This window comes from Brassica napus, chromosome A7, assembly GCF_020379485.1.
Source record: "Brassica napus cultivar Da-Ae chromosome A7, Da-Ae, whole genome shotgun sequence".
NCBI lineage: Eukaryota > Viridiplantae > Streptophyta > Magnoliopsida > Brassicales > Brassicaceae > Brassica > Brassica napus.
The window spans coordinates 14,256,106-14,279,511 of NC_063440.1; the positions used below are offsets into that span (position 1 = coordinate 14,256,106).

Sequence of the window (23,406 nt, forward strand, 5' to 3'; positions counted from 1 at the left end):
GTTTGGGTCCCCACCGTCAATCGAAGAGCCATTTCCTCCGTCTCCGTTTGTCTCTTCCTTCCCCTTTATATAGATTTTGTTTTCTTTTTTTTTCTGAGGGAATAATAATAAGTCTTCAAATTTCAATCTAGAGTGAGTGAAGGAGAGAAAGATGGCGATGATGGTATCAGTCTCCAACTCATTTCTCACCTTTAATTCTCCAAATCATCTCCGAACCAGCCGGTAAGCATTTTCCTTTATTGATTTTGTATCAAAAGTGAGCGTGGGCACTTTACAAATTACAATTCTTTTATATCAGCAGCAGAAGAAGATTCTGTGCGATGGCTACAACTGGAGTGAGAGTCACGGAAGGTGAAGGCAATTTGCCAAAACTCGTCCTCACTTCTCCCGACAAGAGGTAAAAAAAAGAATAAAAAGTTTGTTATTTTTTTTGTTTTTGGGGGTCAAAGATTGATTTGGTTTGGAATTTGGAATTTGGAATGCAGCGAGGCAGAGATATATCTGTTTGGAGGATGCGTGACATCGTGGAAAGTTGCGAGTGGGAAAGATCTTCTTTTCGTTAGACCTGATGCTGTCTTCAATAAGATCAAGCCCATTAGCGGAGGGATTCCACATTGTTTCCCACAGTTTGGACCTGGAGTTATTCAACAGGTTCTTTCTGCTTCTTTCCTCCATTTATCAAACCTGATTTATGCTTTTTTTTAACCATTTTTTTGGATTAGCATGGGTTTGGAAGGAACATGGACTGGTCTGTTGTGGATTCTGAGAATGCTGCTGACAATGCTGCTGTTACTCTTGAGCTCAAGGATGGTCCTTATAGTCGATCCATGTGGGACTTTGCTTTCCACGCTCTTTACAAGGTTTTTTTTTGTCAATTCCTTTTTTTTTTATTATTGCAAACTCACTCTTGTAGGTTGTTAACTAAGGTGCCATTTCTTTTAACAGTTTTTTGGTTTTTGGTTTGTTTTAAGGTCGTTGTTGGCGCGGACTGCCTTTCCACCGAGCTTAAAATTACAAACACCGACAACAAACCATTCTCTTTTAACACCGCCTTGCATACTTACTTCCGTGTAAGTTTCATTTTGAATTGCTCTAGTTTCAGGATTAATCAGCTTTGTTATTGAATTTGTTTTTTTTTTGGTATTATAACTTTCTTGGGTTCATCAGGCTTCTGTCACGGGAGCATCCGTGAGAGGTCTGAAGGGTTGTAAAACACTCAATAAGGATCCTGATCCTAAAAACCCAATTGAGGGTCAAGAAGACAGGTTTGTTTCTTTCTTCCCTTCCCTTTTTTTAGCTCTTTACTTTCATCAAGTTCCTCTTCTCCAGAAGTAACTACAGATCTTGTTGATTTTTTTTTAATATTTCACACGTCTAACTTCCTTAGTTTTTCAAATATTCCACCAGGGATGCAGTCACTTTTCCTGGATTTGTGGATTGCGTCTATCTTGATGCCCCTAATGAATTGCACTTTGATAATGGCTTGGGTGACAAAATAATCATCAAAAACACAAAGTACGTTTTATCAAAACGCTTATGTGTGTCTTTATGCTTCCATTTCAGAAACTGTTTTGTGCCTCATGAGTAAACTTTGTATTTGGAAAAAAATGCAGCTGGTCGGATGCTGTCTTGTGGAACCCGCATGTTCAGATGGAGGCTTGTTACAGAGACTTTGTCTGCGTCGAAAATGCAAAGGTATATATCATCAGTATGCCTTTAATACTCTTTACAAAAACTTATACACAGACTCGTAAGTTTTCAACTCTCGCTTGTCATTTCTTAACTCTCAGCTAGGGGATGTCAAGCTCGAGCCTGGACAGTCTTGGACAGCAACACAGCTCCTCAGCATCAGTTGAAAAACAACAATTGTACTTCTAACTTTTTGTTATCATATCGTTGAATGTATCCATTTTTCTTCAGCAATAAAAGTTTGTATTTCACCAGTAGTCCCCACAAGTGCATTTCCCATCTCTGAAACGATGGAACCTTGTCCTATCTCTCATCACGATATCTCTCTTGTATATCTCAGAGACGAGTTTCATTACTTTATGGCAGTCTTTGCATACTCTCAGATTCTTCATTACACGTATCGTTGTCCCCGGTTTAGTCTTCATTAGCCCATATGCAACAGCCAGTTTCTCGCTGTGCTGATGGACAATAGCCTCTCTTTCCTCATCATCAGCTAGATCGAGCAGCAGATCTTCCAACTCCGGTACGTACCCGTTCTCCTCAAGTCTCCTTCTTACCGTTCTCCATTTACTTCGAATTATCTCAATCTCCGCGTGTGATCCATCCCCTGCTACAAACTCGTGCGTGGTCCCTTCCAAGCTGATTGTACTACAACCAGGAACTTTCACAACCCCTTTCTCCTTCATCAGTCTTCTCGTTTCAGCCGCCTTGTCCCACTTTCCCCCAGTGGCGTGAATGTTCGCCGTATGAACATATCTCCCACCGTGATTAGGATCCATTCCTATTAAGATCTCTCCAATCCTCTCTCCCAGCTCGATGTTCTTGTGAATCTGACAGGCTTTCAGCAGAGAGCCCCATATCACAGCGTTAGCCTTCATAGGTATCTTCTGAACCAAACGGTTTGCTTCGTCGAGCAGTCCAGCTCGACCGAGCAAATCAACCATGCAGCCGTAATGCTCTATCGTCGGTTTCACGTTGTAATCTCTCTCCATGGTGTAGAACACTGACTTTCCTTCTTCCACTAGTCCCGTGTAGCTGCAAGCAGTTAGCACCGCGGTGAGAGTGATCGCGTTTGGCTTCACTCCAGTCTTCTGCATCTCCGTGAATCTCCTGATCGCTTCTCCGCCGAGGCCGTGGTACGAGTAACCTGAGATCAAAGCCGTCCATACCTGCACTGACTTCGTCTTCTTCTTCACGTCCTTGAATGTTGAATTAAGCTTGAAACTAAAGATAGCTTGAGGAGCAAGCTAAGGAGACCTAATCCTACCGAGATATGGAAAAGGAAACATAATGAGTTTAGGAGTTATCTAAAGTTGTGTTACCAAATAGGATTAGGAATACATAAGCTCTATATAAGTAGATATTGAGTTGTGATATCACTTACTAGAGTTTAGAGATTGAGAGCTTGAGTTTTGAGTTATTTTCTCAAGTTATTAATAAGAGAGCAATTCTTATTTGAATCTTTAAGTTCTATATTTGGTATCAGAGCCTTCCAAAAGCAGAAGCAATGGGAGACTTATCAATTGTGACGACGGTGAAACCGAAGGAGGGTGGATCCACGATCAAGTGCCCCATGTTAACCTCATCTAACTATATCGTGTGGGCCATCAGAATGAAGAACGTACTTAAGATACATAAGGTTTGGAGCATCATTGAAATCGAAACAGAGGAAGAAGATAAGAATGATTTGGCGATTGGTTTAATGTTTCAAGCGATACCCGAAAGTCTGATACTACAGGTTGGGGAGCTAAGCACGGCAAAGAAGGTGTGGGAGGCTGTTAAGATGCGACATGTTGGTGCAGAACGAGTCAAAGAAGCCAGACTTCAGACATTAATGTCTGAATTTGACAGACTCGTGATGAAAGACGCTGAAAAAATAGATGACTTTGCTGGAAAGTTATCTGAAATTTCATCAAAATCTGCTGCACTAGGAGAAGAAATTGAAGAACCAAAACTAGTTAAGAAATTTCTTAAGAGCCTTCCACGTAAGAAATACATACATATAGTCGCATCATTGGAGCAAGTGCTTGATCTTAAGACTACCAGTTTCGAGGATATTGTTGGACGTCTAAAGGCTTATGAAGAGAGAGTAGCCGAAGAAGAAGAGAATCACGAAGATCAGGGGAAACTGATGCACCTCAGATCATGGAGCAGTTCGTTGGACAAGTCCAACATGAAGATCAGAACAGTCCGAGATATTCAACAGAGGTTCATCCGGACGACCGTACCAAACGCACTGACCGGGCCGTGTACCGGATCGACCCGCGTACGTCCGGAATGGAGCTTCGTTTGGATCCACGTCCAGACGATCGATCTGACCGTACTGAAGCTCGGCTACCCCGACCAACTCGTCAAGTTAGGAAGATCGATCAAGCCAAACTCTCATCCGAACGCACCGATTTCGAATCAGACCGCAGCTTCTCATTTCTGACCCGACTGGCTCTTACCGCGGGCACTGCCGAACGTACCGCCGAACGTTCTGAAAATCCGACTTACCAGTTTGATCCGATTCTTCAGTTTGATCATCTGAGCTTCTCAAGGGGAAGGATACTTAAGCTCTCTGAAGATATTGGACACATTTGGAACACATCAGTTCATGAGTTTCCTTCATCCGATCATGCAGACCGTCCGGACCATGTACTGCTCCTTACCGCGGGACATGCATCCAGATTCATCGAATCTGGACAAGAGTAGGCAAAGGGTTCACTTTGGCCAGTCAACATAATTTTCTGTGTATTGACCAGATCTGGTCTTTGTTATATTTTCTATGTCTTATTTTCACACAAAATGATTTATTTCATTTTGACTAAAACTTGTATAAGTACTCCATCATTTCTGAATAAAGATGATCGATTTTTTCCCTTCAAAACTTCTTAAGTTTTCTCTCTTTGTTCATTGCAAAGAACTTGTTCTTAGTTTACTTAGGTGTGGTTAGCATCCGAGCAAACACCTTGTCTAATCGGACCGGTGAGTCACATCCGGCGATCTAGTCAAGTCAGTCTCCACAACGGACCTGTGAGTCACATCAGGCGTTGTTCAGACTTGGAAATATCGAAGGCCTTCCGCATCCTTCGTGAGATCCCTCGATCCATCACTTCTCCATCCGGAGATCCTATCAAATACCGTACCGGCTGAGTGTTCCGATCTAAGGGTCTATCAAAGTGGTATCAGAGCCACTCAACCGGTATCATCTTCTCATTCCATCTTCTCATCTACCATCTTCTTCATCTAAAAAGTTCTTCTTCTATCTATCTTGAACCCGGGCCACTCATTACCACCATATAAAAAAAAAAAAAGAAAAGAAACAGTATAAAAAAAAAAAAAAGAAAGATTGTGGTGGTGGTGGAAGAGAAAGCCTGCTGGCTGAAGAGTAATCCGGCCTTTGAGTTGGTTAAGGCGGGTTCCCCTTGTAATCTCTTATCTACCTTCTCTTGTGACCCTTGTTTGATTGGATCTGACCCACTGAGTATCTTTGGACTTGTCTTTCTCTGAACTTTGAGAACAAACCAAAATCTTGTGTGAACCACTTCAAATCTTTGAGAGAAACACGTGAGTGGGAGAGGAAACAAACACTTGAGAGTGTGAGGTATTTGTTACCCTAACGTTTATTGTTGAGAATTTCAGGAAGAACCATGAGCAGTGAGGAAGAACGGAACCGTCCCGGAAATTCTGTAGCCGGACTCTCAAACCTCCAAATGAGGGCTTTAAACGATACTTTTACTAACCTTATGAATGCAGGACTTGAGCAGATCCATCAAAGGTTAGATGAGATTCAGGAGAGCCAACAAACCAGATCTAGAACCGGAACCAGACGAGCTCAACCTAGACGGAACAGCCAATCCGATCTAGAAATCTTTGACGAAGATACCAACGATGATCAATCCATCAACCGACCCAGGAGAGGACATAGAAACCGAAACCCAGGTGAAGTCAATCCTTTTGCTAGAGCTGAACGAAATGAAAATGGGTTGGGTGCTTTGAAATTGAAAATTCCAAGCTTTGAAGGAAAGAATGATCCTGATGTCTTTTTAGAATGGGAAAGGAAAATTGAACTGGTTTTTGATTGTCAAAACTTGTCTGATATTAGGAAGGTTAGGTTAGCAGCTTCTGAATTTTCTGGCTATGCTATTAACTGGTATGACCGAGTTGTGACTCACAGGAGGAGAACAGGTGAAGCACCAGTGGAGACTTGGTTGGGGCTTATTACGCTTATGCGGAAACGCTTCGTACCGGACCATTACCAACGCGACCTACACCACAAACTCAGGAGGCTACTTCAGGGAACAAAGTCGGTTGAGGACTACCATCAGGAAATGGAGACTTTGATGCTTAAGGCTGATGTGGATGAACCTGTAGACGCAACCATGGCTAGATTCCTCACTGGACTCAACCGGGACATCCAAGACCGCATGGAACTTCAGGATTATAGTGACTTGGAACAGATGCTACACAAGGCTATCCTGATTGAGCAGCAAGTCAAAAGGAAAGGACTCTCCAAATCCACCTTCCCTTCAAAATCACCTTTTCCATCTAAGCCTAGCTACCAAGACAAAGGTAAGTATCCTGCCACAACAAATACTGCTTTGAAAACTGATGTTCCTACTCGTGTGGATAAAGGAAAAGCAGTGGAAAACCCCAGCAGAACAAGAGACATAAGGTGTTTCAAGTGTCAGGGCCTCGGACACTATGCCAACAAATGTCCAAACCAGCGGGTGATGGTTCTTTTGGAAAATGGTGATGTAGAATCCGAGGAGGACAAAGAGGAAAAAGAGGACCTTGGTCCCATTTTTGATGAGGAAGAAGAGCCCTTTGATTACCCAGCCAGTGGACCACTTCTTGTTACAAGAAAGCTCTTGGAGGAACCGATCTTAGAGGACGAAATTGAGGAAGTAATTGATGAGTTCTGTTCCACGTTTGTTAAAGAAACAGGACCGGTCTACGACGAGGACAATCTCAGCTTTCCAGCTACTGGTCCTCTTCTTGTCACTAGACGATCCTTAAGTGTTCAGCCTAAAACCGACGAGAAGGAACAAAGGGAGAATCTCTTTCACTCTAGATGTTTTGTTTCTTCTAAAGTTTGCTCTTTGATTATAGATGGTGGCAGCTGTACCAACGTGGCTAGTGATACCTTGGTGAAGAAACTTGGACTTGTTACTCGTCCACTTGCCAAACCTTTCAGGTTGGAATGGTTGAATGAGGACGGAGAGCAATACGTCAAGGAACAGGTGACTGTTCCGATCACTATCGGACGGTACGAGGATGAGGTCGTGTGTAACGTCCTTCCCATGGACGCTTGTCACATTCTTTTGGGTCGACCTTGGCAGTTCGACAAGAAGGCCGTCCATGATGGCTACACAAACCGCCACTCCTTTGAACACAATGGAAAGAAAATCACCTTGGTTCCCCTTTCTCCCTTAGAAGTTCACCAAGATCAAATCCAACTTAAGAAGGGACGAGAACAAGACTCCAAACCTGAGGCATCAGCAAGAAATTCCAACTTCTACATCAAACAAGGTCAGGTAAGAAAAACCCTTGCCACCAAAAAGCCATTCCTTTTGCTTGTTTATAAGGAATCTCTTATGGCCTCATCTTCTTCTCACCTTGCACCGGACATTCCGAGTGATTTGAAAGGATTATTGCAGGAGTTTTCTGATGTATTTCCTGAAGAAAATCCAAAAGGATTGCCTCCAATCCGTGGCATTGAACATCAGATCGATCTCGTTCCAGGCGCGTCCTTGCCAAACCGACCAGCGTACCGCACTAACCCCGTCGAGACCAAGGAACTCCAAAAGCAGATTGATGATCTTCTTGACAAAGGATACATCCGAGAAAGCCTCAGCCCATGTGCTGTACCTGTCCTACTCGTGCCAAAGAAAGATGGGTCGTGGAGGATGTGTGTGGACTGTCGGGCCATAAACAACATCACGGTAAAGTATCGCCATCCCATCCCTCGTCTTGATGACATGCTTGATGAACTTCATGGTGCTTGTGTCTTTTCTAAGATAGACTTGAAAAGTGGATACCACCAGATTAGAATGAAAGAGGGAGATGAATGGAAAACGGCCTTTAAAACAAAACTAGGATTGTATGAATGGTTAGTTATGCCTTTTGGTTTGACTAATGCACCTAGTACTTTCATGCGTCTGATGAACCATGTGTTGAGATCCTTTATTGGTCATTTCGTTGTTGTGTATTTTGATGATATTCTTGTTTATAGCAAAAACCATGAGGAACATCAAAGGCATTTGAGAGCCGTTCTTGAAGTCCTTAGGGACGAACGTTTGTTTGCTAACCTTGGAAAGTGTTCTTTTGGTACAGATCAAGTTGTTTTCCTAGGTTTTGTTGTAGGAAAAGATGGCCTGAAGGTTGATGAAGAAAAGGTCAAAGCCATCCGCGACTGGCCCATTCCTAAGTCCGTAAGTGAGGTTCGAAGCTTCCATGGCCTTGCTGGTTTCTATCGACGGTTCGTCCAAGACTTCAGTTCTATAGCCGCTCCTCTCACTGAGGTTATCAAGAAGAATGTGGGTTTCAAGTGGGAACAACCTCAGCAGGAAGCTTTCCAAATCCTAAAAGAGAAGTTAACTCAAGCCCCTCTTCTTGCTTTACCCGATTTTTCTAAAACTTTTGAGATTGAGTGTGATGCTTCCGGAGTGGGTATTGGTGCTGTTCTTATGCAGGATAGGAAACCCATCGCATACTTTAGTGAAAAACTTGGAGGAGCTACCTTGAATTACCCAACCTACGACCAGGAGCTTTATGCTTTGGTGAGAGCACTTCAAACTTGGCAGCACTACCTTTGGCCCAAGGAATTCGTCATTCATACCGACCATCAGTCCCTGAAACATTTGAAGGGACAACAGAAGCTTAACAAGCGCCATGCTCGTTGGGTTGAATTCATTGAGACATTTCCATACGTGATCAAGTATAAACAAGGTAAGGAAAATGTTGTGGCCGATGCCTTGTCACGCAGGTATGTTCTCCTTTCAGCTCTTGAGACCAAACTTCTTGGATTTGAATTTATCAAAGAGATTTATGCATCTGATCCGGATTTCAAAGAGGTTTTCAAAAAGAGTTCCAAAACTGCTTATGGGAAGTATTATCAGGTTGCTGGTTTCTTGTTTTATGATAACCGCTTGTGTGTTCCCCAATGTTCTTTGAGGGAGTTGTTTGTCAGGGAAGCACACGGAGGTGGCTTGATGGGACACTTTGGTGTGAAGAAAACCTACAAGGTTGTGTTCGATCATTTCTATTGGCCGGGTCTCATGAAAGATGTTGAGAGGATTTGCAGTCGATGTGTTGTGTGCAAAAAGTCTAAATCCAAAGTCTTGAACCAAGGTTTGTATACAGCTCTACCCATCCCTTCTCATCCATGGGTAGACATTTCTATGGACTTTGTACTTGGATTGCCGCGATCCAAGTCAGGTAAGGATTCCATCTTTGTTGTGGTTGATAGATTTTCAAAGATGTCTCATTTCATTGCATGCCATAAGACTGATGATGCTACTCACATTGCTGAACTGTTCTTTAGAGAAGTGGTTAGGTTGCATGGAATGCCTAAGACTATCGTTTCAGATAGAGATGCTAAGTTCCTTAGCTACTTTTGGAAAACTTTGTGGTCTAAATTAGGCACTAAATTGATGTTCTCTACTACTTGTCATCCTCAAACTGATGGACAAACTGAGGTTGTGAACCGTTCACTATCTGCCTTGCTTAGGTCTTTGATAAAGAAAAACTTGAAAACTTGAGGAAGGAACGTTTTCCGGAAGAAAGAAAATCTAAGCTCATGCCCCGTGTGGACGGACCATTTCAGATCATCAGAAAAATCAGTGACAATGCGTATCAATTGGATCTGAAAGGTAATTATGATATCTCTTCAAGCTTCAACGTTTCTGATTTATCTCCTTTTCTTGCAGATGTTTCGGATTTGTGGACAAATCCTCTTAAAGGAGGAGGGAATGATGCACCTCAGATCATGGAGCAGTTCGTTGGACAAGTCCAACATGAAGATCAGAACAGTCCGAGATATTCAACAGAGGTTCATCCGGACGACCGTACCAAACGCACTGACCGGGCCGTGTACCGGATCGACCCGCGTACGTCCGGAATGGAGCTTCGTTTGGATCCACGTCCAGACGATCGATCTGACCGTACTGAAGCTCGGCTACCCCGACCAACTCGTCAAGTTAGGAAGATCGATCAAGCCAAACTCTCATCCGAACGCACCGATTTCGAATCAGACCGCAGCTTCTCATTTCTGACCCGACTGGCTCTTACCGCGGGCACTGCCGAACGTACCGCCGAACGTTCTGAAAATCCGACTTACCAGTTTGATCCGATTCTTCAGTTTGATCATCTGAGCTTCTCAAGGGGAAGGATACTTAAGCTCTCTGAAGATATTGGACACATTTGGAACACATCAGTTCATGAGTTTCCTTCATCCGATCATGCAGACCGTCCGGACCATGTACTGCTCCTTACCGCGGGACATGCATCCAGATTCATCGAATCTGGACAAGAGTAGGCAAAGGGTTCACTTTGGCCAGTCAACATAATTTTCTGTGTATTGACCAGATCTGGTCTTTGTTATATTTTCTATGTCTTATTTTCACACAAAATGATTTATTTCATTTTGACTAAAACTTGTATAAGTACTCCATCATTTCTGAATAAAGATGATCGATTTTTTTCCCTTCAAAACTTCTTAAGTTTTCTCTCTTTGTTCATTGCAAAGAACTTGTTCTTAGTTTACTTAGGTGTGGTTAGCATCCGAGCAAACACCTTGTCTAATCGGACCGGTGAGTCACATCCGGCGATCTAGTCAAGTCAGTCTCCACAACGGACCTGTGAGTCACATCAGGCGTTGTTCAGACTTGGAAATATCGAAGGCCTTCCGCATCCTTCGTGAGATCCCTCGATCCATCACTTCTCCATCCGGAGATCCTATCAAATACCGTACCGGCTGAGTGTTCCGATCTAAGGGTCTATCAGAAACTCATGTACACAAACACAGATTCTCAATCTGTGCGAGAGTATCACGATGATTACAGAGGAAACAGAGGACGAGGCGGTAGATCATATAGAGGAAGAGGTCGCGGACGTGGCTATGGAGGCAGAGATACTTCGAGAGTAATGTGTTTTCGGTGTGACAAGATGGGTCACTACGCCTCAACATGTCCCGATCGTCTTCTGAAGTTGCAAGAGGCACAAGAACTGGAGAAAGATGATACACAAAACGCAGACGAGCTCATGTTGAATGAGATAGTCTACTTAAACGAAGATAAAGTCGTCCCAAGCAAGTTCGAGACTCATGATGAAAAGGAGAACATGTGGTACTTGGATAATGGAGCCAGCAACCACATGACGGGAGATCGAAGATATTTCACAACGATCAACGAGTCCATAACTGGAAAGGTAAAATTTGGCGATGACTCTCGGATCGACATTAAGGGGAAAGGGTCCATAGAGTTTACTGATATAAATGGGGAACCAAGAATCATGTGCGATGTGTATTATATTCCTGACTTGAAAAGTAACATCATCAGTCTCGGGCAAGCCACTGAAGCGGGATGCGATATAAGACTAAAGGGAGAATGCTTGACCATGCATGATCGAGATGGAAAGCTACTAGTAAACGCCATAAGATCTAGGAACCGTTTATACAAGGTTCATATGGGCATAAAAGACAAGACATGTTTACTATCAACAGCAACCAGCGAGTCTATACGGTGGCATGAGAGGTTGGGTCACGTTAACTGGGAGACCATTGAGTCGATGGTACAGAGAGAACTTGTGATCGGAATACCGCGAGTTACTAGTGATAAAAGGGTGTGTAGCTCATGTATGCTTGGGAAGCAAACAAGGAAAAGCTTTCCTCAAGCCACGGCGTATCGAGCAAGTAAAATACTCGAACTTGTTCACGGTGATTTGTGTGGACCCATAACACCAAGCACACGTCCTGGGAACAAATATGTGTTCGTACTCATCGACGATCATACACGATACATGTGGACTACTTTGCTAAAGGAGAAAAGTGAGGTCTTTGAGAAGTTTAAAAAGTTTAAAGCAATGGTAGAAAAAGAGTCAAAGCAGAAGGTTCAAACGTTCAGAACGGACAGAGGGGGAGAGTTCACCTCTCAAGAGTTCAACGAGTTCTGTGCTCAAGCAGGAATACAACGTCACTTAACAGCGCCATACACGCCGCAGCAAAACGGGGTCGTTGAGAGACGTAACAGAACGTTGATGGAGATGACTCGAAGCATTCTGAAGCACTTCGGACTTCCAAACTATCTATGGGGAGAGGCAGTGAGGCATTCCACATACATATTAAACCGTGTAGCTACCAGAGTGTTAAAAGACGTGACACCCTATGAAGCTTTCCGCGCAAGAAAACCTAACCTAGCCCACATACGGACGTTTGGATGCATAGGATATGCAAAGGTGGTGAAGCCGCACCTAAAGAAACTAGAGGACCGATCTCTTATGCTCATACATCTAGGGACCGAGCCAGGATCAAAGGCATATAGGATGCTTGATCCACAGACGCAAAGGATCGTTGTGAGTCGAGATGTAGTTTTTGACGAGAGCAAAGGATGGAATTGGAAGAACGAGGACACAGGAGAGAATGCGGTTAATGACTTCAAAATTTGTTTAGGAAACTTTGGGAACCATGGAATACTAAGCGAGATTTCTAATGAGTTGAGTAAGGATTCTTTGGTACAGCAACCCGAGAAGAATGATGAGATGAAGAGTGAAACAGTGATACTTGACAACGAAGAGGATGAGGAGGAAGAAACAGAGTCTGAAACAGAGCCAGTACTAAGAAGATCTTCTCGACAAAGTGTGATGCCGAGATATTTAGATGATTATGTACTGTTAATCTCAGAAGCTGAGGAAGAAGGAGAATATCTTCTCATGAGCATAAACAGCGAGCCAAGAGATTTCAATGAAGCAAAGGATTCAAAGGAGTGGAGAGACGCGTGTGTAGATGAGCTGAAGTCAATTGAGAAGAATGGAACGTGGACGCTCATTGATCTTCCTGTCGGAGCCAAACCAATTGGTCTGAAGTGGATATTTAAGATTAAAAGGAACTCTGATGGAAGTATCAATAAGTACAAAGCTAGACTTGTCGCAAAGGGCTATGTACAAAGGCATGGAATAGATTTTGATGAAGTTTTCGCTCCTGTTGCGCGAATAGAGACGATCAGGCTACTCATAAACCTTGCAGCCGCACACAACTGGGAGATACATCATCTCGATGTCAAAACGGCATTCCTGCACGGAGACTTAAAGGAAGTAGTATACGTCACGCAACCGGAAGGGTTTGAAGTAAGTGGGTCTGAGAGTAAAGTATACAAGCTATATAAAGCTTTATATGGCCTACGACAAGCTCCTAGAGCATGGAATCACAAGCTTAACTCGATCTTGCGGGAGCTTCAGTTTATTAAATGCGCAAAAGAACCATCAGTCTATCGAAGACTTGTTCATGGAGATCTTCTGGTCGTTGCAGTTTACGTCGATGACCTATTCATTACAGGTGCAAACGTGCAACATATAATTGATTTCAAGAAGGAGATGTCAGCACAGTTTGAGATGAGCGACCTTGGGAAACTAACGTATTATCTCGGAATAGAAGTCACACAACATCAAGGAGGGATCACACTAAGTCAAAAGAACTATGCAGAAAAGATATTAGAAGAAGCAGGAATGAAAGATTGCAACTTAGCACACACGCCTATGGATTCAGGGTTAAAGTTATCCAAGTCAGAAGAAGAAAGGTCTATTGATGCAACAGGTTATCGTAGAAATATCGGCTGTTTGCGCTATCTACTGCATACACGTCCGGACTTATCTTATTGTGTAGGAGTTCTCAGCCGGTATATGCAAGATCCGAAAGAGTCTCATGGAGCGGCCATGAAACAATGTCTGAGATATCTAAGAGGCACCACGAGCTATGGACTGGCGTTTGAGAACGCAAAAACGAGGACAACACGACTTGTTGGCTATAGTGACTCAAGCCATAATGTGGATCAAGATGATGGCAAGAGCACAACAGGTCATGTTTTCTACTTAGGTGATAGTCCAATAACCTGGTGTTCCTCAAAACAGGAGACCGTAGCTCTCTCGTCTTGCGAGGCGGAATTCATGGCCGGTACAGAAGCAGCTCGTCAGGCGATTTGGTTACAAGACCTACTCGGTGAGATAAGTGAGAACCTTTGCAAGAAGACGGTTATACGGATAGACAATCAATCAGCCATCGCGCTCACAAGAAACCCTGTCTTTCATGGTCGATCAAAACACATACACACCCGTTACCATTTTATCCGGGAGTGCGTAGAGAAAGGGTTACTAGAGGTTGAGCATGTTCCAGGAAACGAGCAGAAGGCGGATATATTGACTAAAGCACTTGGGAGAATCAAGTTTAAAGAAATGAGAGATTTGATTGGAGTTCAAGATCTATCGAAAATGGAGTTCAAGCTTAAGGGGGAGAATGTTGAATTAAGCTTGAAACTAAAGATAGCTTGAGGAGCAAGCTAAGGAGACCTAATCCTACCGAGATATGGAAAAGGAAACATAATGAGTTTAGGAGTTATCTAAAGTTGTGTTACCAAATAGGATTAGGAATACATAAGCTCTATATAAGTAGATATTGAGTTGTGATATCACTTACTAGAGTTTAGAGATTGAGAGCTTGAGTTTTGAGTTATTTTCTCAAGTTATTAATAAGAGAGCAATTCTTATTTGAATCTTTAAGTTCTATATTGAACACTCCCAAAGCTTCTTCCATGTCGCCGCACTTCGCGTACATGTCTATAAGAGCGCAAGCCAAGACGGAGTCGATGCTGATTCTCGCTTTGTCAGCGTATGAATGGATCCATCTCCCTTGCTCGAGCGCCCCGAGCTGAGCGCAAGCAGAGAGAGCGCTAGCTAGAGAGACTTTATCAGGGGGAACGTTAGAGTTCTGCATTTCGTGGAATAGCTGCAGAGCTTCCTTGTTCATTCCCGCTTGAACATAACCAGAGATGATGGTAGTCCACGAGATAGCGTTCTTCTTTTCTTGAGGTATGGTCCTGAATAAAGTTAAAGCGGTATCCATCTCTCCAGCTTTTGCGTAGCCTTTGATGACGGAGTTCCAGGAGACGAGGTCCGGTTCTTGGATTCGGTCGAAGAGAAGGCGAGCGTGGTTGAAGCGCCCGGTGACGGCGTATGAGTTAATGAGGGAGTTGACTGAGTATACGTCGTTGGCGTATCCGAGTTTGGTGAGGTGTGCGTGGATTTGAGTGGTTTCTTGGAAAGCGGAGAGATTGGAACAGGCTTTGAGAAGAAAGGGGAAGGTGTAGGGGTTATGAGGAGCGGAAGAGGAGAGCATGCGGTGATAGAGGAGAAGAGAAGATTCGGGTTGGTCAGAGGAGGAGAGTCCTTTGATCATAAGGTTCCACAAGAAAGTGTCTGGACGGTCTAAGCCGTTGAGGAAAACGTCCTGGGCGTAAGAGGAGAAGGTGGAGGAAAGGCAGAAGGAAAGAAACTTTGTGATGGCGTAAGGATCGTGGAAGAAGCCGGATTTGAGCATGTGAGCATGGACTTGCTTGAGTTCGACTTCCTTTGAGCATTTATGGAGACAAGAGAGAGTTTGTTCCAATGCGAGAGAGGAGGGAGTTAAAGTTAGCGACATGTGAGGGAGAGAGAGAGAGAGAGGGTGGGTGTAAAAGGAGGGAGTGAATGAATGAGATAAGCTTTTCTTCTTGGCCGTTGTCGTCTCGTTAAAAGAGGATAAAGAGAGGCGTTGGTGGGTGTGTGAATGAGAGGGGTCATGAACTCCTGATTAAGTTACTTCTGGATACCATTTAGACATTGTTCCCACCCAAAAAAAAAAGAAGGGTAATTGTGTTTCTAAATCAGTTTTATTTTTATCATTTATTACTTTTTTTTTTTTGTCAATATACTTAATGTTTGCTGAATTCTATGCAAATAATGACACAAAATGACTTTTCTTACCCTAGAATTATTAACGTGATGTTTAGCATATCCCTTGACTTAATGAATAAACTCAAGTAATTGAAAAGGCTAGATTGTAAATTGCATCAATTTTCTTAATTTAAGTGCAAAGTCTTAGTAAAAAAAACGAAGGGAGGGAGTAGATAAGAGTTGTAAGTTTGTAACTGTAGTAGTATGTTTCTTGGCACCTGACAAAAGAAAAAAGGAACATTACCAAAAGGATACCGACAATGAACCGGCTAAAACCGGAATTACTTAACCGGCTAAAACCGAAATTAATTAAAACCGGAATGAATTAACAAGGCGAACTGGATAATAACCGGAATTTAAGCAGAAAACCAACGAGCGTGGAAGTCTCTCTCTCTCTCTAGGTCTAGTTCCGGCGAAGAAGCCCTTTTCGGATTTCATTTCGTTGACGAAGAAGAAGAAGAGGATGGTGATGGGAAAGGCATTGTACAGCGTGGGGTTCTGGATCCGCGAAACTGGTCAAGCACTTGATCGCCTCGGTTGTCGCCTCCAAGGCAAAAATCACTTCCGTGAACAACGTACTATCTCTTTCCCATTCGAATCCTTGTTTGATCTCAAGTTTTTTCTCATCTTGATGCTTTATTGATTGATTGATTATGCCATTGTTATTGATTTCATCTCTCTCTATGTGCGTGCTCTTTTCCGATTTGTCAAAAAAAAAAAAAAAAATCAAATCAAGCGGTTCTTATATATTTTAAAAAGATTGCTGAAAGCGATTCTCTTCAATTGTTTGTTAGTGTTCTCTGTGATTGATTCACTTTGTCCAGCCTTCTCCACATACTACTTCTTATGCCATGCCAACAACTCCTTCTTTGTTTTTCCAGTATCCAGGCACCGCACGCTTATGAATGTTTTTGACAAAGCCCCTAGTGTCGATAAGCAGGCTTTCGTTGCTCCCAGCGCTTCTCTCATTGGTAATGTCCATGTGGGACCAGCTTCTTCCATTTGGTATGGATGCGTCTTGAGAGGTAAACTACTTTTACCTTCTCAATCAAATACTCTTTCCTTGATAACAAACACACTCTTTGAACGGCTTATTGTGCAGGAGATGCTAACAGCATCAGTGTCGGCGCTGGTACCAATATCCAAGATAACACTCTTGTCCACGTTGCCAAGTCCAACTTGAGCGGCAAGGTCTTGCCTACTCTCATTGGAGACAATGTCACTATCGGTAAAATTCTCAATTCATTTCCTGTCTCTAACTCAAGAGTGTGTTCATTGTAAGGTTAATTTTTTTGGGGGGCAGGTCATAGTGCTGTTTTACATGGCTGCACTGTCGAAGACGAGGCCTATATTGGTGCAAGTGCAACCGTCTTGGATGGAGCTCATGTTGAAAAGCAAGCCATGATTGAGTCAGGAGCTCTTGTCAGGCAGAACACTAGAATTCCCTCCGGCGAGGTTCCTATATACACACACTCTTATTATTATCCCAACTTTGTTGGTTGCTCTGGTGAAGTTTGTGGTCTCAGTCTTGCTTCTAATCTTTAAAAAAACAGGTTTGGGGAGGAAATCCAGCTAGATTTATGAGGAAGGTGACTGAAGAAGAAAAGGCCTTCTTCTCCAGTTCCGCTGTGGATTACTCCAACTTAGCTCAAGTGCACACCGCAGAAAACACAAAGAACTTGGACGAGACTGATTTCAAGAAGCTTCTTTACAAGAAGAACGCTCGCGATGCTGAATACGATGATCTCAGTCTCTCTGAGAATGTACCAAAATCAGCTTGAGAAGTTTTGATTCGTGCTAGATTTGAATTTTTTTAAAAAGGAACTTCATATCATGCTTCTCCAATAAAGTTTTCTTGAGCTTAAGGTCCTTTGATTGACCAGCGCTTACTTTGGAAATTGAAGTTTCAGCTTTAAAGACATTCTATTTCTCTGTAAAAGATTCTTGAGGGGATTTTGTTCTCTAAGAAAAAAAGTTGTGGCGACAAGGCTGTGTAATAAGTGGTTGGAACAGTTTTTTCTCACTTTTCAGACAGAATGACCTTTTGCTTTGACATGCTCGTATAGAGATTGCTATTAGGGTTCTGCTTGCTTCTATTGTAAGCCACCGAGTATTGTCATTTTCCTTTCACATGTTCGCATGTTTATCTCGTTTGGGTGATGCTTCCGGTAAATCGACGAATTTACTATGGAGAGCCGCGGTGGCGCGCAATTTTTCAGGCCACGCCGATCACGTGTTCGACGAAATGCTGCAACGAGACCTCTCATCGCTGAACTCTCAGCTCTCGTCTTACCTCCGCGGAGGAAACCCAGATGGCACCTTGGGTCTCTTCGTTAACATGCATCGAGCCAGCCCTGTTCTCACCTCGCACACCTTCACTCCCGTTCTCGGCGCATGTGCCCTCTCGTCCTATCCCAAAACAGGACGCCAAGTTCACGCCTTGATGATCAAACAAGGCGCCGAGACAGGAACCATATCCAAAACTGCGCTTATCGACATGTACTCAAAGCTCGGAAACTTGGCTGACTCCGTTGCTGTGTTCGACAGCGTTGAGGATAAAGATGTAGTTTCGTGGAACGCTCTGCTTTCGGGTTTCCTTAGAAACGGTAAGGGTAAAGAAGCTCTCGGCGTTTTCGCAGCTATGTGTAGAGACAAAGTAGCAATCAGCGAGTTCACTTTGTGTTCCGTTGTTAAAACATGCGCCTCTCTCAAGATTCTGCAGCAAGGGAAGCAAGTTCACGCCGTGGTGGTGGTGACTGGACGCGATCTCGTTGTCTTAGGAACTTCGATTATAAGCTTCTACTCTAGCGTAGGGCTGATGAGTGAAGCCATGAAGGTTTATTTCGGTTTGAATGTTCGTACCGACGAGGCGATGTTGAACTCTTTGGTATCAGGCTGCATACGAAACCGAAACTACGAGGACGCGTTACTGCTTATGAGTAGGCGGAGACCCAATGTTAGAGTGCTCGTTAGCTCTCTCGCTAGCTGCTCTGACAACTCTGATCTGTGGATTGGTAAACAGATACACTGCGTCGCCTTGCGTAACGGCTTCCTTTCGGATTCGAAGCTGTGCAACGGCTTGATGGATATGTACGGCAAATGTGGTCAGATCGCGCAAGCGCGTGCTGTATTCAGAGCCATTACGTCGAAAACTGTTGTTTCTTGGACGAGTATGATAGATGCGTATGGGGTAAATGGGGATGGCGTCAAAGCGCTCGAAACCTTCAGGGAAATGTGCGAAGAAGGAAGTGGAGTTTTGCCCAATTCAGTGACGTTCCTCGTTGTTTTATCGGCCTGTGCGCACGCGGGGTTAGTTGAGGAAGGTAAGGAATGTTTTGGTATGATGAAGGACAAGTATGGGCTGTTACCGGGAACAGAGCATTACGTATGCTTCATCGATATCTTAAGCAAGGCTGGTGATACAGAGGAGATATGGAGATTAGTCGAGAGAATGAACGATAACGGAAACAACCTTCCTTATGCTATATGGGTCGCGCTACTTAGTGCTTGTAGTCTTAATATGGATGTAACGCGAGGCGAATATGCAGCAAGGAGGGTTATGGAGGAGAAGGGTCATGATGAGAAGGCAAGTGTCTATGTTTTGGTTTCGAATTTCTACGCAGCGATTGGGAAGTGGGATATGGTTGAAGAGATGAGGGAGAAGTTGAAGAAGAAAGGTTTGGTTAAAGCAGCTGGACACAGTTCATTCATGTGAATCTTCACTTTTGTTTTTTTTTCAGCATCAGTCGTCATCTTTTATTAAACACTTTATACTACACTTGAGCAGTTGAGCTACTGTTTTATGAAAAGGAACAGAAAAAAAAAATCCCACTAAAGCTTTGGTTTTGAATTGTCTCTTTGTTCTAAAAGTCAAAAACCAAAAGAAGACATAGTCAGCATGGAGCAGCATTGACCGGCGATTAGAAGTAGTTGAAAGGGCAATGTCACAGATAATTTTAAGATAAATGGATTAGGACAAGAGAAGTCAAAAGATGTGTCCTTTTCAAACCCCTCCACACTTTGACTCTTTCTTTGTTTCTTAAGAAACACATCACCATAAGAGATTCAACTAAACTTCCAACAGAGACTTAATCAGAGAAGACGATGATCAGAGCCTTGAGCACGAGGAAGGACCGAGGAGGCTACAAGAAGCTCGGTGGTGAGAAAGAAGAAGAAGGAGAAGCAGCAGGGGTTAGGCTTTTAGAAGGGAAAGTGCAGAGCGTTCCAGCGGAGGTGAAGAAACCGGTGGAGAAAACTGGAGGTTCAGTTCACCCGCTTTTGAGTTTCTTCGATATTGGATCACAGAGGAAGAAGAAGAAGACAAAGAAGAAGAGCACAACGACAGCGAAACCAGAGTTCTCTAGGTACTTGGAATATGTGAAAGAAGGAGGAGTTTGGGATGCTACTTCAAATGGACCTGTCATTTATTACAAATAGATTTTGTATGGAGAAAAGAGAGAACTCTGGTTTTGCTCGTCTCTAAGTTCATAATGTTGCTCTCTTTTCTTGTGTGGATCGGATCAATCCATGTATAAAATTTTAAAGTTTAATAACAGATCAATCAGTTAAAGCTTTTACAAGTAACACAGAGATAGAAAATGATGGAGGAGCTGAAAATTCACGCAATTTTATGATGGTAAATTTTGTGGATCTCTTTCTTCTACTGACCATTTAATATGAGAAGTTGTTATGATGTCAGTCTGAGCATAAACCATCATTTTTAGCCAGTTCCTGGATCCCCTTGTCGTTTTTTTGTTGCCTTAGGAAGCCTGTATGCTTAAGAGATACATGCATATGCTCGGACTGAGAACTACTTCATCATACTCATTCAGTAATCTGACTTTAAAAGCTTCTTGTGATTCCCTTCAAGAACTATCAACATAGAAACTGAGCTAAAATGGGATGAGTTTTGAACTTTAGGCCTTGTGAATAGAGGAATATGAATATGGGTTGTTTTCTAACTTGTTTATAGAGAATATATAGAAAAAAACAGGTTGAGGGAATAACTCAACAGCTAGATGCTGCAGAGATCATTGGTCATATACCAATTTGGTTGGTTGGTTCGTGTCTTTCACTGGTTTGCAATGTTAGCCAACATCTAGTAGTGTTCCTCAAAGGGGGTTTGTGAGCACCAAAATATAACTGAGGTAGCAATTTGCTATACTATTATAAATAGGGGGAGTTAACTGAAATTAAAATAGACAAAACGACGTCGTATGAAGATCATATTTCGTTCCTTAGCTTCACAAACCACCAGTGAGCGAGTGAGAGAGCTATCAATTCGAAAAAAACAACAATGGCGGCCACTCCGCACGTTTCCCCCACTCTTTCCCGCTACAAATTCTTCTCTACATCCGCACTCGAAACCCCTAACTTCTATCCACATCAAAACATCGATACTCGTCGTCGTCGGCGGAGATTGACCAAATCGCATCTTCAAGCGCAGAACAATGGCACCACAATTAGCTACGGTCCTCGGACGACGGAACTCGCCTCCTCGAAGAAACTATGGATTAGGCAAACGGAGGTTGTTGAGCACTCGCAAATAGAAAATAAAGAAGAAGAAGAGGATGTGAGTGACGAGGCGAGTCTGCTCTCGCTGAGCATGAAACCTGACAGAAACATGGCGTTGCTCGACGATTACGAGATGGAGGAGCTCGGCCACACTCCTCCTGATACCAATCATCGCAGCGGTTTGTTTTTTTTTTCTCCGTCTCCTTTATTTATTTTATTCCTAATCGATTTTTTGTTAGCTGATATGATTTTAGGGATGATGGTATTATAATATTATAATAAATTAGGATACGTGGCGGTGGTTGGGATGCCGAACGTGGGGAAAAGCACGCTTTCGAATCAAATGATTGGTCAGAAGATCTCCATTGTTACTGATAAACCTCAAACCACCAGGCATCGGATTCTCGGTATCTGTTCCGCCCCTGATTATCAGGTTTGGTTGCTTAACAGATTCACATGTTTGATATACGTAGAAATTAAGAAGATGCAATCTTGTGTTGCGCAGATGATACTTTATGATACGCCTGGTGTAATCGAGAAGAAGATGCACAGGTTAGATACTATGATGATGAAGAATGTCCGTGATGCTGCCATCAATGCCGACTGCGTTGTTATTCTTGTTGATGCTTGTAAAACTCCTGCTAATGTATGCTTCTTCTCTGTTTTTTTTTTTTTTAGAGTTAAGTTTAGTATTCCCTCTCATAATTCTAATTGATTGTGTTAATGTGCTAGATAGACGAAGTCTTGAAAGAGGGCTTGGGAGACCTCGAAAAGAAGAAGCCACCGCCCATGCTGCTTGTTATGAATAAGAAAGATCTCATCAAACCTGGTGAGATTGCCAAGAAACTGGAGGTTAGTTTATAAAACTTGATATTCAGATTTGGTGGAGTCAATAGTAATATTCTTTACTTGATAGATGCTGCAACTGCTTTGCAGTGGTATGAAAAATTTACAGAGGTTGATGAAGTTATACCTGTTAGTGCAAAGTACGGACATGGAGTGGAGGACGTGAAAGAGTGGATCTTATCCAAACTTCCCTTTGGCCCACCTTATTATCCCAAGGTATTATTGAAAAGAACTCTCTCTCCTTTGCTGTTGTATACCAGAGCTTGTGGCTAATTTTCTTAATATTGCGAGGTTTATTTGTATTTACACATGTAACCAATTTGCTTGCTTAATGGCATATACGGGTGTTGGACGTTCTAGGATATTGTGAGTGAGCACCCGGAGAGATTCTTTGTTGCTGAGATCGTTAGAGAGAAGATATTTATGCAGTATCGAAATGAAGTTCCTTATGCATGTCAGGTAAACTGACAAGTTTGCAAACCTTCTTTATTCTCTCTCTCGTCCTATTTAATCATGTTTGTTATTGATTCGATGTGGCAGGTGAACGTGCTGAGCTACAAAACGAGACCAGCTGCAAAAGATTTTATTCAAGTAGAAGTAGTAGTGGATAAAAATTCGCAGAAGATCATCCTTATAGGAAAAGTAAGTATTATATTTACAACCCTTAACATCAAAATGTTAAATGCTGATTTGCATTGAGCAATCATTGTGATCTTAGACCTCTTGTTATAACATGCTTTAGCTAGGTTTATTAGCTGTTCTGCTCAAAGATCAATAAGGTCTCAACTGGAGACAAGTTTATCTCTGACTAATTTAGCTGAAATGGGTTTCAATGTGATATACTATAGGAAGGGAAGGCTTTGAAAACGCTAGCAACGGCTGCTCGACTAGACATTGAAGATTTCCTTCAGAAAAAAGTCTACCTTGAGGTGCTTAAAAATGTTCATGAATCATTACATGTATAAATATCAAATGAACATATGATTGATTACACGTATGAAATGGTGGAATGAAGGTGGAAGTGAGAGTGAAGGAGAATTGGAGACAAGATGAGGGACTTCTCAAGTACTATGGCTATGGAGGACAGATCCGAGCTATGTAGTAAGTAGTGTGTAGTGTCTTCAAATTGGGATATGAACAAGGGTAGAAAGTGCAAATGGCACGGCTCAGGTCAGCTTTTTCCCCATTTTTGTTTTGTTTTATATGTATTTAACCGATACGGCTCAGCCTCAGGTTAGCTTTTTGTCTTTAATCTCAATCCGACGATTCCTTTGAAAAATAAAACTCTTTCTTCTTTTGTTTTGTTCCACTAACTAACCACAGAATATTAATCTCATTTTATTCATAATCACAGGTAGTAAGTAGACTCATAACCTAATACATACTAGTATATAA

At 42.7% G+C, this 23,406-nt stretch overlaps 6 protein-coding genes across 7 annotated transcripts; 5 read left to right on the top strand and 1 right to left on the bottom strand.

The window, feature by feature from the left end:
- Positions 1–7: 7 nt before the first annotated feature.
- Positions 8–1,946, top strand: LOC125575060 (putative glucose-6-phosphate 1-epimerase). 2 transcript variants are annotated; one of them, XM_048736842.1, is made up of 9 exons: positions 8–222; positions 302–397; positions 486–651; positions 723–860; positions 972–1,070; positions 1,168–1,265; positions 1,408–1,515; positions 1,614–1,695; positions 1,791–1,946. In XM_048736842.1, the coding sequence occupies exons 1-9, from the start codon at positions 152–154 to the stop codon at positions 1,854–1,856; spliced, it is 924 nt and encodes a 307-aa protein (XP_048592799.1). In that variant the 5' UTR covers positions 8–151; the 3' UTR covers positions 1,857–1,946. The 2 variants fall into 2 exon arrangements, with proteins under 2 accessions (XP_048592799.1, XP_048592798.1); XM_048736841.1 differs by having other exon boundaries at positions 67–222; positions 299–397.
- LOC111199372 (pentatricopeptide repeat-containing protein At5g66520-like) lies at positions 1,678–15,636 on the bottom strand. Its single transcript, XM_022689391.2, has 2 exons — positions 14,453–15,636; positions 1,678–2,894 (listed from the first exon to the last, which is right to left on the bottom strand). Exons 1-2 carry the CDS (start codon positions 15,356–15,358, stop codon positions 1,938–1,940), a joined length of 1,863 nt encoding a protein of 620 aa, XP_022545112.2. The 5' UTR covers positions 15,359–15,636; the 3' UTR covers positions 1,678–1,937.
- Positions 15,637–15,989: 353 nt separating this feature from the next.
- On the top strand, positions 15,990–17,704 carry LOC106358483 (gamma carbonic anhydrase 3, mitochondrial). Its single transcript, XM_013798295.3, has 5 exons — positions 15,990–16,226; positions 16,533–16,676; positions 16,754–16,879; positions 16,955–17,106; positions 17,205–17,704. Exons 1-5 carry the CDS (start codon positions 16,115–16,117, stop codon positions 17,430–17,432), a joined length of 762 nt encoding a protein of 253 aa, XP_013653749.1. The 5' UTR covers positions 15,990–16,114; the 3' UTR covers positions 17,433–17,704.
- Positions 17,705–17,777: 73 nt separating this feature from the next.
- LOC106358482 (pentatricopeptide repeat-containing protein At5g66500, mitochondrial) lies at positions 17,778–19,437 on the top strand. Its single transcript, XM_013798294.3, has one exon. The coding sequence runs from the start codon at positions 17,783–17,785 to the stop codon at positions 19,364–19,366; it is 1,584 nt and encodes a 527-aa protein (XP_013653748.1). The 5' UTR covers positions 17,778–17,782; the 3' UTR covers positions 19,367–19,437.
- A 140-nt stretch (positions 19,438–19,577) lies between these two features.
- On the top strand, positions 19,578–20,224 carry LOC106358484. Its single transcript, XM_013798297.3, has one exon. The coding sequence runs from the start codon at positions 19,756–19,758 to the stop codon at positions 20,086–20,088; it is 333 nt and encodes a 110-aa protein (XP_013653751.1). The 5' UTR covers positions 19,578–19,755; the 3' UTR covers positions 20,089–20,224.
- A 634-nt stretch (positions 20,225–20,858) lies between these two features.
- On the top strand, positions 20,859–23,306 carry LOC106358479 (GTPase ERA-like, chloroplastic). Its single transcript, XM_013798292.3, has 9 exons — positions 20,859–21,344; positions 21,453–21,598; positions 21,671–21,811; positions 21,898–22,017; positions 22,102–22,227; positions 22,372–22,470; positions 22,552–22,653; positions 22,860–22,940; positions 23,027–23,306. The coding sequence occupies exons 1-9, from the start codon at positions 20,948–20,950 to the stop codon at positions 23,111–23,113; spliced, it is 1,299 nt and encodes a 432-aa protein (XP_013653746.3). The 5' UTR covers positions 20,859–20,947; the 3' UTR covers positions 23,114–23,306.
- The last annotated feature ends 100 nt before the right edge of the window (positions 23,307–23,406 follow it).

What these genes read in the sequence shown, in the direction of transcription:
- LOC106358483 (XM_013798295.3), top strand. Translation starts at nt 16,115, where the DNA reads ATGGTGATGGGAAAGGCATTGTACAGCGTGGGGTTCTGGATCCGCGAA. An exon ending in GTATGGATGCGTCTTGAGAG is followed by an intron (nt 16,677 to 16,753) that starts GTAAACTACTTT and finishes CTTATTGTGCAG; the next exon opens with GAGATGCTAACAGCATCAGT. An exon ending in CTAGAATTCCCTCCGGCGAG is followed by an intron (nt 17,107 to 17,204) that starts GTTCCTATATAC and finishes TTAAAAAAACAG; the next exon opens with GTTTGGGGAGGAAATCCAGC.
- LOC106358484 (XM_013798297.3), top strand. Translation starts at nt 19,756, where the DNA reads ATGATCAGAGCCTTGAGCACGAGGAAGGACCGAGGAGGCTACAAGAAG.
- LOC111199372 (XM_022689391.2), bottom strand. Translation starts at nt 15,358, where the DNA reads ATGTCGCTAACTTTAACTCCCTCCTCTCTCGCATTGGAACAAACTCTC. An exon ending in TGGAAGAAGCTTTGGGAGTG is followed by an intron (nt 2,895 to 14,452) that starts TTCAATATAGAA and finishes CTTAATTCAACA; the next exon opens with TTCAAGGACGTGAAGAAGAA.
- LOC106358479 (XM_013798292.3), top strand. Translation starts at nt 20,948, where the DNA reads ATGGCGGCCACTCCGCACGTTTCCCCCACTCTTTCCCGCTACAAATTC. An exon ending in AGATTGCCAAGAAACTGGAG is followed by an intron (nt 22,018 to 22,101) that starts GTTAGTTTATAA and finishes ACTGCTTTGCAG; the next exon opens with TGGTATGAAAAATTTACAGA. An exon ending in AGAAAAAAGTCTACCTTGAG is followed by an intron (nt 22,941 to 23,026) that starts GTGCTTAAAAAT and finishes GGTGGAATGAAG; the next exon opens with GTGGAAGTGAGAGTGAAGGA.
- LOC106358482 (XM_013798294.3), top strand. Translation starts at nt 17,783, where the DNA reads ATGTTCGCATGTTTATCTCGTTTGGGTGATGCTTCCGGTAAATCGACG.
- LOC125575060 (XM_048736841.1), top strand. Translation starts at nt 152, where the DNA reads ATGGCGATGATGGTATCAGTCTCCAACTCATTTCTCACCTTTAATTCT. An exon ending in CTCACTTCTCCCGACAAGAG is followed by an intron (nt 398 to 485) that starts GTAAAAAAAAGA and finishes TTTGGAATGCAG; the next exon opens with CGAGGCAGAGATATATCTGT. An exon ending in ATTGAGGGTCAAGAAGACAG is followed by an intron (nt 1,266 to 1,407) that starts GTTTGTTTCTTT and finishes ATATTCCACCAG; the next exon opens with GGATGCAGTCACTTTTCCTG.